The sequence below is a fragment of the Pan paniscus genome, chromosome 9, assembly GCF_029289425.2.
Source record: "Pan paniscus chromosome 9, NHGRI_mPanPan1-v2.0_pri, whole genome shotgun sequence".
NCBI lineage: Eukaryota > Metazoa > Chordata > Mammalia > Primates > Hominidae > Pan > Pan paniscus.
Window position 1 is genome coordinate 60,508,413 of NC_073258.2, and position 11,962 is coordinate 60,520,374.

General features: G+C 40.0%; 1 protein-coding gene across 1 annotated transcript; it reads right to left on the bottom strand.

The window, feature by feature from the left end:
* Window positions 1-7,240: 7,240 nt before the first annotated feature.
* LOC129393431 (olfactory receptor 5A1-like) lies at window positions 7,241-8,140 on the bottom strand. The gene has a single exon (XM_055095136.1). It carries the CDS (start codon window positions 8,138-8,140, stop codon window positions 7,310-7,312), a length of 831 nt encoding a protein of 276 aa, XP_054951111.1. The 3' UTR covers window positions 7,241-7,309.
* Between the last annotated feature and the right edge of the window lie 3,822 nt (window positions 8,141-11,962).

Sequence of the window (11,962 nt, forward strand, 5' to 3'; positions counted from 1 at the left end):
GGAGGATTCTCTCTTTTTCTACTGATTGGAATAGTTTCAGAAAGAATGGTACCAGCTCCTCCTTGTACCTCTGGTAGAATTCGGCTGTGAATCCATCTGGTCCTGTACTTTTTTTGGTTGGTAAGCTATTAATTATTGCCTCAATTTCAGAGCCTGTTATTGGTCTATTCAGAGATGCAACTCCTTCCTTGTTTAGTCTTGGGAGGTTGTATGTGTCCAGGAATTTATCCATTTCTTCTAGATTTTCTGGTTTATTTGCATAGAGGTGTTTATACTATTCTCTGATGTTAGTTTGTATTTCTGTGGGATCAGTGGTGATATCCCCTTTATCATTTTTTATTGCATCCTTTGATTCTTCTCTGTTTTCTTCTTTATTAGTTTTGCTAACAGTCTATCAATTTTGTTGACCTTTTCAAAAAACCAGCTCCTGGATTCATTGATTTTTCAAATGGTTTTTTGTGTCTCTATTTCCTTCAGTTCTGCTCTGATCTTAGTTATTTCTTGCCTTCTGCTAGCTTTTGAATGTGTTTGGTCTTGCTTCTCTAGTTCTTTTATTTGTGATGTTAGGGTGTCAATTTTAGGTTTAGATCTTTCCTACTTTCTCTTGTGGGCATTTAGTGCTATAAATTTCCCTCTGCACACTGCTTTGAATGTGTCCCAGAGATTCTGGTATGTTGTGTCTTTGTTCTCATTGGTTTCAAAGAACATCTTTATTCCTGCCTTCATTTTGTTATTTACCCAGTAGTCATTCAGGAGCAAGTTGTTCAGTTTCCATGTAGTTGAGCAGTTTTAAGTGAGTTTCTTAATCCTGAGTTCTAGTTTGATTGCACTGTGGTCTGAGAGACAGTTTGTTATAATTTCTGTTCTTTTACATTTGCTGAGGAGTGCTTTACTTCCAACTATGTGGTCAATTTTGGAATAAGTGTGCTGTGCTGCTGAGAAGAATTTATATTTTGTTGATTTGGGATGGAGAGTTCTGTAGATGTCTATTAGGTCCACTTGGTGCAGAGCTGAGTTCAATTGCTGGATATCCTTGTTAACTTTCTGTCTTGTTGATCTGTCTAATGTTGACAGTGGGGTGTCAAAGTCTCCTGCTATTATTGTGTGGGAGTCTAAGTCTCTTTGTAAGTCTCTAAGGACTTGGTTTATGAATCTGGGTGCTCCTGTATTGGGTGCATATATATTTAGGATAGTTAGCTCTTCTTGTTGAATTGATCCCTTTACCATTATGTAATGGCCTTCTTTGTCTCTTTTGATCTTTGTTGGTTTAAAGTCTGCTTTATCAGAGACTAGGATTGCAACCCCTGCCTTTTTTTGTTTTCCATTTGCTTGGTAGATCTTCCTCCATCCCTTTATTTTGAACCTATGTGTGTCTCTGCACGTGAGATGGGTTTCCTGAATACAGCACACTGATGGGTCTTGACTCTTTATCTAATTTGCCAGTCTGTGTCTTTTAATTGGGGCATTTACCCCATTTGCATTTAAGGTTAATATTGTTATGTGTGAATTTAATCCTGGCATTATGATGTTAGCTGGTTATTTTGCTCGTTGGTTGATGCAGTTTCTTCCTATCCTCGATGGTCTTTACAATTTGGCACGTTTTTGCAGTAGCTGGTATCGGTTCTTCCTTTCCATGTTTAGCACTTCCTTCAGGAGCTCTTTTAGGGCAGGCCTGGTGGTGACAAAATCTCTCAGCATTTGCTTGTCTGTAAAATATTTTATTTCTGCTTCACTTATGAAGCTTAGTTTGGCTGGATATGAAATTCTGGTTTGAAAATTCTTTTCTTGAAGAATGTTGAATATTGGCCCCCACTTTCTTCTGGCTTGTAAAGTTTCTGCTGAGAGATCAGCTGTTAGTCTGATGGGCTTCCCTTTGTGGGTAACCCGAACTTTCTCTCTGGCTGCCCTTAACATTTTTCCTTCATTTCAACTTTGGTGAATCTGACAGTTATGTGTCTTGGAGTTGCTCTTCTCAAGGAGTATCTTTGTGGCATTCTCTGTATTTCCTGAATTTGAATGTTGGCCTGCCTTGCTAGATTGGGGAAGTTCTCTTGGATAATATCCTGCAGAGTGTTTTCCAACTTGGTTCCATTCTCCCTGTCACTTTCAGGTACACCAATCAGACATAGATTTGGTCTTTTCACATAATCCCATATTTCTTGGAGGCTTTGTTTGTTTCGCTTTATTCTTTTTTCTCTAAACTTCTCTTCTCGCTTCATTTCATTCATTTGATCTTCCATCACTGATACCCTTTCTTCCAGTTGATTGAATCAGCTACTGAGGCTTGTGCATTTGTCACATAGTTCTTGTGCCTTGGTTTTCAGCTCCGTCAGGTCCTTTAAGGACTAGTCTCCATTGGTTATTCTAGTTAGCCATTCATCTAATTTTTTTTCAAGGTTTTTAACTTCTTTGCCATGGGTTCGAACTTCCTCCTTTAGCTTGGAGTAGTTTGATCTTCTGAAGCCTTCTTCTTTCAACTCATTAAACTCATTCTCCATCCAGCTTTGTTCCATTGCTGGTGAGGAGCTGTCTTCCTTTGGAGGAGGAGAGGCACTCTGATTTTTAGAGTTCCCAGTTTTTCTGCTCTGTTTTTTCCCCATCTTTGTGGTTTTATCTACCTTTGGTCTTTGATGATGGTGATGTACAGATGGGGTTTTGGTGTGGATGTCCTTTCTGTTTGTTAGTTTTCCTTCTAAGAGTCAGGACCCTCAGCTGCAGGTCTGTTGGAGTTTGCTGGAGGTCCACTCCAGACCCTGTTTGCCTGGGTATCAGCAGCAGAGGCTGCAGAACAGCGGATATTGGTGAGCAGCAAATGTTGCTGCCTGATCGTTCCTCTGGAAGTTTTGTCTCAGAGGAGTACCCAGGTGTGTGATGTGTCAGTCTGCCCCCACTGGGGGGTGCCTCCCAGTTAGGCTACTTGGGGTTCAGGGACCCACTTGAGGAGGCAGTCGGTCAGTTCTCAGATCTCCAACTGTGTGCTGGGAGAACCACTACTCTCTTCAAAGCTGTCAGACAGGGACATTGAAGTCTGCAGAGGATTCTGCTGTCTTTTGTTTGGCTATGCCCTGCCCCCAGAGTTGGAGTCTACAGAGGCAGGCAGGCCTCCTTGAGCTGTGGTGGGCTCCACCCAGTTCGAGCTTCCTGGCCACTTTGTTTACCTACTCAAGCCTTGGCAATGGTGAGCGCCCCTCCCCCAGCCTCACTGCCGCCTTGCAGTTTGATCTCAGACTGCTGTGCTAGCAAGAGTGAGGCTCCGTGGGTGTAGGACCCTCCGAGCCATGCACGGGATATAATCTCCTGGTGTGCCATTTGCTAAGACCATTGGAAAAGTGCAGTATTAGGGTGGGAGTGACCTGATTTTCCAGCTACCATCTGTCACCCCTTTCTTTGACTAGGAAAGGGAAATCCCTGACCTCTTGTGCTTCCCAGGTGAGTTGATGCTTCACCCTGCTTCAGCTCATGCTCAGTGCACTGCACCCACTGTCCTGCACCCACTTTCCAACATTCCCCAGTGAGATGAACCCAGTACCTCAGTTAGAAATGCAGAAATCACCTGTCTTCTGCATCGCTCATGCTGGGAGCTGTAGACTGGAGCTGTTCCTATTTGACCATCTTGGCTCCACCCCTGAGGGTGTGGTTTTGAGGCTGAGAGGGTTACCTAGCTTTTTCATGTATCCCGTGTTTTTAGGTTGGTTTCTGCATACCTGATGTAACAGTTCTTTTTATTTTTGAATTTACTTTACTTAGGGGAGAACTTTTTTCTTAAAGATGTGACAACTCTGTTGATTGGGTGTAGACTTCTGGCTTTACTCCTGGGTGTATGCAACAGTGAAGATGCTGTATGATATTTGGCTAGCCTCAGTGTGTTAGGGTACAGTTATTTATGGGAGTAGTGGTGAACTTGTGCTCCAGTTTGAATACCAGATTCATCCATCTTCAGATTAAGCGATGGTGAATTAAGCATGTCTATCCTTGTGATGTGGGGAAGCATATGCTAACACCTGTGTTGGTGGATCCAGGAAGATCAATTCTGTGGCCTCTGAATGATGTTTCTGGATGCTGCTTGTAATAGCAGTGTACTGGGTAAGGGAGTGGGTTATTTTGCTCCTGGGTTGCTTGGGTATAGTGGGTGATGGTGGTGGCAGTCAGTGGTAGTAAGATGTCCTTCTAGTTTCCACACACTGTACTTTTTTACTGGAAGTGGTTGAAATGGACTGCTCAAGCCAGCCTCCAGGCCAATAGATGACAGTTGCAAGTTGGAGCTAGCCAAGCTGGTAGCAGTATTCCAAACTTTGTGCCCTGGGAGAAGTACCCAGGTGTCTCAAGTGGTGGACTGAGCTGTGAAACATCCAGAAGCCTAGATCCTACAATCTCAGGGGGTATTAAAACTGGGTGGACCCAGAGCAGGCAATCTTGCTCTGAGGTTCCCTAACAGGGTGTGCATGCACCAGCTGTGACTAGGGAGTGGGATGGTCCTCAGTCGTCTGGTGAAATGCTTGGGTGAAAGGTGATCACTGTTGTGTTGATGTTCTGCCACTGGGGGATGGTGCTGGTCCCCGTAATTACTGCTTTGATCAGTGAGTTGGGGGTTTGTGCCCTCTCATGCCCCAGTCCCAAAAGGGCCTCTTCCCCTGTCCTGGCTGTGGTAGCTGACCCAGATGTTTAGTCAGTCCCAGCAGTTCTCACTCACCCTGTAATTCAGCCCCAAGCCATAGGAGCTGCTGTGAGCTCAGCACCAAGTCTCTACATCAATTCTTATCCTGCTCATGTCTGAGATGTTTGCCCAGTTCCAGAACCAGCAGCTGAAGTTCTTGCCATGCTTGGTTCTCAGTTCTGGTTGTGAGAGCACTTTTCCACTCAAGCGGTGGTTCCCCAAGCTACAGTCCAAGTCTCCCTAATGCTGAAGACTGCTGTTTTTGGTTCCCAGGATCATGCACAATTTTTTTAAGAGATAGGATCAAAAATGGTGCCTTACTGTGGCTGCATAAGTCTGAGGAAGAGAGAGACACTCCCTGCAGTAGTTCCTTCTCACAATATCCCAGCTGCTCCCTAAGTTAGATTCAAGGATTTGGTGCGCCAAAGTGCTTGCCCATGTCCTGGATTGTATAGTTTCATCAGTGGGAAAATAGACCCACAGAAAAACATTCACTCACCCTCTCCCATACTGGAGATTCACTCCCAGTTTTTGACCAGTCCTGGCCATGCAGGCTGCCTGTTTTACCTCTGTTGAACTCCCATGTTCCTTCTTGGATAATATATTTATGTTGTCATTGTTGTTTTGGTTCTCCAAGATAGGTGAGGCATGCTGAAAATGCTTCTAATAAGCCATCATTTGACCCAACAATTTTTCTTCTCAGACTCTATATGAAGACGATTATACATGTACATAAGGATGTGTGCATAGGTATTTTCATTGTGTTAATGCCTTTTAGAGGTCTCTCAAATAATCTTGTTACTTCACTTAAATTCAAAAATCAAGTTTAGATTCTGTGGAGCTGAAATGCTTACTAGCTGCCTCCTCATTGGCTCTATGGTCATCTAATTTTTTACAAGGGCACCAAAAGGCACAATGAGGAAAGGATGGTCTCTTTAATAAATAGTGCTGAGAAAACTAGATTTTCTCATGCAAAAAATGAATTTGGACCTTTATGTTACATCATATACAAAAATCAATTGAAAATGGATTAAAGACCTAGATGTAAGACCTGAAACTCTTATAAGAAAATATAGGGGAAAAGCTCTTTGACATTGGCCTTTGCAATTATTTTTCTGAATAGCAAATCAAAAGCTCAAAATACAAAAGCAAAAAGAAATAAATGGAACTACATCAAACTAAAAAGCTTCTGCACAGCAAAAGAAGCAGTCAACAAAATTAAAAAGCAACCCATAAATTGGGGGAAAATGTTGCAAACTATATAGCAGATAAGAGTTAATACCTAATATTTATAAGTCATAATATTTAATAGCAAAAAAAAAATACAACCTGATTTTTAAAATGGACATAAGACCTGAGTATACATTCATCCAAAGAAAATAAAAATGGCCAACAGGTATATGAAAAGGCGTTCATCATCACTGATCATCAGAGAAATGCACATCAAAACCACAATGAGATACCATCTCACACCAGTCAGAATGGCTACTAGTAAAAAGTAAAAAAAAATAACAGATGCTGGCAAGGTTGCAGAGAAAATGGAGCACTTATACACTGTTGGTGGGAGCATACATTGGTTTAACCATTATGGAAAGCAGTATGGTGATTCCCCAAAGAGCTGAAAACAGAACTACCATTTGACCCAGCAATCCCATTACTGAGTATATCCTTAGAGGAACATAAGTCATTCTACCATAAAGACACATGCACACGAATGTTCATCGCAGCACTACTCGCGATAGCAAAGACATGAAATCTAAATGCCCATCAAAGACAGACTGGATAAAGAAAATGTGGTACATATACACCATGGAATACTATGTAACCATGAAAAAAGAATGAGATTATGGCTTTTGTGGGAACATGGATGAAGCTGGAGACCATTATGTTTAGCAAAGTAACACAGAAACAGAAAACCAAATGCCACATGCTCTCACCTATAAGTGGGAGCTAAATGATGAGAATTCATGAACACTAACAAGGGAACAACAGACACCAGGTCCTAATGAGGGTGTAGGGTGAGAGGAAGGAGAGGAACAGAAAAAATAACTATTGGGTACCAGGTTTAGTATCTGGGTGACAAAATAATCTATACAACACACCCCCATGACATGAGTTTACCTATGTAACAAACCTGCACATGTTCTCTGAACCTAAAATAAAAGTTAAAAAAGAAAAGAAAATAAATGAAGAAAACACAGTATGGCATCCTAAGTTCTTGTCATTTCTCTACACATAATATTTACCAGCCGTTTGTTCTCAAAAACATAATCACCTTTTAAGGTTTAATCTACCCGGGTTCTCATCATGGAAACTGACTTTTTAAATTGTAATCAATCTCAGTGACACTGTCTCAAACAGATCACTTGGTGGTGGCTGACTACAATGGCACCAGAAATCCAGGAAGTAAAGTTTGTACTTCTTCTCTCTACCTAGCTATTTTTGTGACATACGAAGAGTCACTTATATATTCTTGTTTCTATCTTCGTTATAGAAATAACAATATCTACCCAAATGTTGTTCTTACTAATGTAAATATGTTGCTCCATTTGTCACCCTCTTGAGGGCCTCTTTGATTTCCTTGTTCCTCAAACTATAGATCAGAGAGTTTAACATGGGGATAAGTATAACATAGAACACTGAGAGCACCTTGTCCTACTTCATGGAGTGGCTAGAGCTAGGATGCATGTACACAGAAAGGGCTGTGCCATAGAAGAGAGCCACAGCTGCCAGGTGGGAGGCACAGGTATTGAAGGCCTTGGCACAACATTTCGTTGATGATATTTTCAGTATGGAAGCTACAATGAAACCATAAGACAAAAGGATAACAAGCAAAGAGCCCAACCCAACAAAAATAGCTTCCAGAAAAAGAATCATTTGGCTGATAAAGGGGTTGGAGCAAGACAAGGAAATAATCTGAAGTGTGTTACAGAAGAAATGTTGAATGATATTTGGCCCACAGTAGTAGAGATTAAAGCAAGGGACTGTATGAACTAAGCTACTAAGGAATCCACCCCCACAGACTCCAGCTACCATCTTCCAACAGATACTAGGGACCATGATTGCTGAGTACTGCAGGGGGCTGCCAATGGCCACGTATCTGTCACAGGCCATGATGACCAAGAGGCAGCACTCAGCCAGACTCATCCAGGCCCCAAGAAAATACTGAGTGGCACAGGCAAGGAAGGAAATTGTCTTCTTATCTTTTAAGAAGTCTGAAAGCATCCTTGAGCTGATGGTAGAAGAATAGCAGATGTCTGTAAATGAGAGGAAACTGAGAAAAAAGTACATGGGTGTGTTCAGGTGAGAGTCTATTCTGATGAGGATGATAAGACCCATGTTCCAAATCAGGGTCACAAGGTAGATCACCAGGAAGACTGGAAAGAGGATGAGCTGCAGCTCTTTTTCATCTGAGAGTCCTGGGAGAACAAACATGGCCACAGAGGTGTGGTTCCCACTCACTTCCATGGATCTGCTTGGTGCCATCTGCTGAGAAAAAGAAATGAGAAGGAAATGGGTTTATTCCCAGAAAAGAAAAAGAAACACTATTATTTTCAGTCATGAAACTGGCTAAATATAAAACCTTGAATCATCAATGTTGAGTTAATTTGTGTCTTTCATATATACAATCATGAAACTTTACTGAAAATTTTTTAGATAACTATCGTGCTGTCTTTGGGGACAAAGACAGTAAATAAGCATAATTAGTATGATATCACCTAAAATGTCTTAATTTCTTGTGTAACTGTTTTACAAATACATGGGATTTGAAGATATGCTAAATTAAGAAAATTCTGTCATTTCTCTATACAGTTGACCCTTGAACAACATGGATTTGAACTATGCAGCTCCACTTATACATGAATTTCTTTTCAATAAGTACAGTGGAAAATATTTTAGAGATCTGTAACAATTTGAGAACAATTCCAAATAAACTACATAACCTAGAAATATCAAAAATATTCAGACAAAGTTAGGTATGTCACCACATAAAATATATACAGATATTAGTCTATTTTATCATTTGTTATCACAAAATATACAAAGATCTATTATAAAAAGTTAATTTTTAAAAAATTTATAATGAATAGAAATTTATTGGCTTACAGTTCTGGAGGCTGGGAATTCTAAGATCAAGGGGCTAACATCTGGCAAGGGCTTTCTTGCTGTGTCATACCATGACAGAAGGGCAAAAAGAGGGCAAGAGAGAGAGTAAAAGAGGGCCAACTTCCCCTTTTATAATGAACTCTCTCCCTTGATAATGGCATTAATCCATTCTCTCCACCTTCATAGCCTAATCACATTTCATTGGGCCTCATCTCCTAACACTGTTGTAAAAAGTTAAAATTTATCAAAACTTACCAGACACTTAACCATTCATGGTGCCATTCACAAATGAGAGAAATATAAACAAACATAAAGATTCTGTATTAAATCATAACTGCATATCATTAACTGTGGTATATACTGTACTGCTGTAATAATGTTGAAACTACCTCCTGTTGCTATTGCAGTGAGCTCAAGTGTTGAAATTATCTGCTTAAAGTGCTTTGCGAGGCTAGTTATCCTCATGTGGGAAATTCATCTCTCCAAAAAAATGTGTATAGCAGTAAAAAGTTATCTCTCATGGTTCTCAGATATTTTTCTTTGTGCTTAGTACAGTATCATAAACCTTGAATAACACCAAGGAACCAATACAAAGTGCTACTAGTGATGCTGGAAGTGCTCCCAAGAAGCACAAAAATAGTCACAACATCACAAGAAAAAGTTGAATTGTTTGATATATATCACAGATTGAGGTCTGCAGCTACAGTTGCCTGCCATTATAAGATAAGTGAATCCAGCACAAGGACCACTGTGAACAAAAGAAAAGGAAATTCATGAAGCTGTCACTGCAGCTACTCCAGCAGGTACAAAACCCTTATACTTTCTGGGAAATAGCTTTTTATCTCATACTGAAAATGCAACTTTTATGTGGGTGCAGGATTGCTATACAAAAGGCATACCTGTAGACTCTAATATTATTCCAGAAAAACTGAAGTCATTATATGACAGCTTAAAGCCAAAGAAAGGTAAAGAATCTAAAGCTGGAGAATTTAATGTTAGTAAAGAATGACTGGATAATTTTCAAAAGAGGTTTGGCTTTTAAAATGTCAAGATAACAGGAAAAGCAACTTCTTCCAACCAAGAGAAGCAGATGAATTCCCAGACACCATTAAGAAAAAAATCATTAAACAGAAAAGATATCTGCCTGAAGAGATTTTTGATGAAGACAAAAGTGCCCTATTCTGGGGCATTGGAGAATGCCACAAAGGACATTTATTAATAAAGAAGAGAAGCAAGTATCAGGATAGGCTAACTTGACTGTTTTGTGCAAATGCAGTTGAGTTTATGATCAGGACTGCCTTTATCTATAAAGCTGCTAACTCCCAAGCCTCAAAGGGAAGAGATAAACACCAGCTGCCAGTCTTTCAGTTGTACAACAAGAAGGTGTGGATAATGAGAATGCTTTTTCTGGATTAGTTCCAGAATGGATGCTTTGTGAAGTCAGGAAGTACCTTGCCAGTAAGGGACTTCCTTTAAAAAATATATTTTGATATTGGACAATGCCCCTGAAAACCCAGAACCCCATGAGTTCAACACCAAAGGCATCAAAGTGGTCTACTTGCATTCAAAAACAATGTCTCTAATTTAGCCTCTAGATCAGGGGGTCACAGTGACTTTTAAGTCTCATTACACATGATACTCTATGAAAAGATTGTCAACACTATGGAAAAGGGCGCTAACAGAGAGGACATTATGAAAGTCTGGAAGAATTACGTCATTGAAGATGCTGTCATTGTTACAGAAAAAAACTGGGGAAGCCATTAGACCCCAAACAATACATTCCTGCTGGAGAAAACAGTGTCCAGCCATTGTGCTTTACTTCACAGGATTTATGACAGAGCCAACCAAGAAAATCATGAAAGAGATTGTGGGCATCTAATAATAGTGAGGGGGGTTTCAAGATATGGATCTCAGAGAAATTCAAAAGTTAGTGAACACAACATCAGAGGAATTAACAGAAAACAGCTTGATGGAGATGAGTGCTTCCAGACAAGTGCCAGATAATGAAGAAGAAGACATAGAAGAAGCATTGCCAGAAGACATATTGGCATTAGACAATTGGGCAGAAGGATTGCAGTTACTCATGACTGCTTTTGACTTCTTTTATGACATGGACCCTTCTATGATACAAGCACTGAAACTAAAGCAAATGGTATAGGGTTTGACACCATATAGAAACATTTTTAGAGAAATGAAGAGGGGAAAAATTTAGACAGAAATTATGATTTGTTTTCATAAAGTTACACTGAGTGAGCCTGTCAATCCTGTCTCCCCCTCCATTTCCTCCACCTCTTCTACTTCTGCTACCCCGAGACAGCAAGACCAATCCCTCCCCTTACTCTTCCTCCTCAGCCTACACAAGCCAGTATTTCTAAACACCCCTATGCAACATGAAGACAATGAGGATGAAGGTCATTATGAGGATCTATTTCCACCCAATGAATAATAAATACTTTATTTTCCTTACAAGTTTCTTAATAACATTTTCCTCTAGCTTATTTTTGTTGTAAAAATACAGTATAAAATACATGTAATATTTAAAATGTGTTGACTACTTATATTATTGGTAAGGCTTCCAGTTAACAGTAGGCCAGTTCAGGGAAAGCAAAGCATTAAGTCTTCAGCCAAATGGTAAATAACCAATAGAATTTTTTGCCTCAGGCACTGTATGCTCTCTTCACGATTCTATAGCTATCATTCTTTCTAGATCATTAGAACATCCCCCAACCAAAACACATGTTTATTCAAATGTATTCACGTTAGAAAGAAAGTCATGGGGAACCTTGATGGCAGAAAATAGCTGTCAAATATAGCCTGGGAGTTGTGTCTAAGGGTAGAAGTCGAAATCTCAAACATTTCCATTGCTGTGATATTAATGGAATAAACTGTGTATGAACTACAAGTATTTGTCAACATTAGCCATCCAAAATCTCTTCCTTCTCCCTAACCATTTTCCAGTCTCCTAGTTCCAAAAAGAAAAAGAAAATCTCCACAGAAGCATCACACTATTCTTAGAGAAGCACACTCTAAGTGATTTTTTTTCCCAAAATGAGATCAGTCATGGCTTCCTGTTGCACTGCATTGAAAAAAATTTTCAAGAAATGAGGTGTTTAATTGGAAAAGAACATTTATATGTTTGTCATTAATATGAAAGGGGAGGATGGTAGCAGACAGACAATGCATTTGGCATCCCAGACTTAG

Excerpts from the sequence above, each read along its gene's own strand:
- LOC129393431 (XM_055095136.1), bottom strand. The coding sequence starts at position 8,140 with ATGGCACCAAGCAGATCCATGGAAGTGAGTGGGAACCACACCTCTGTG.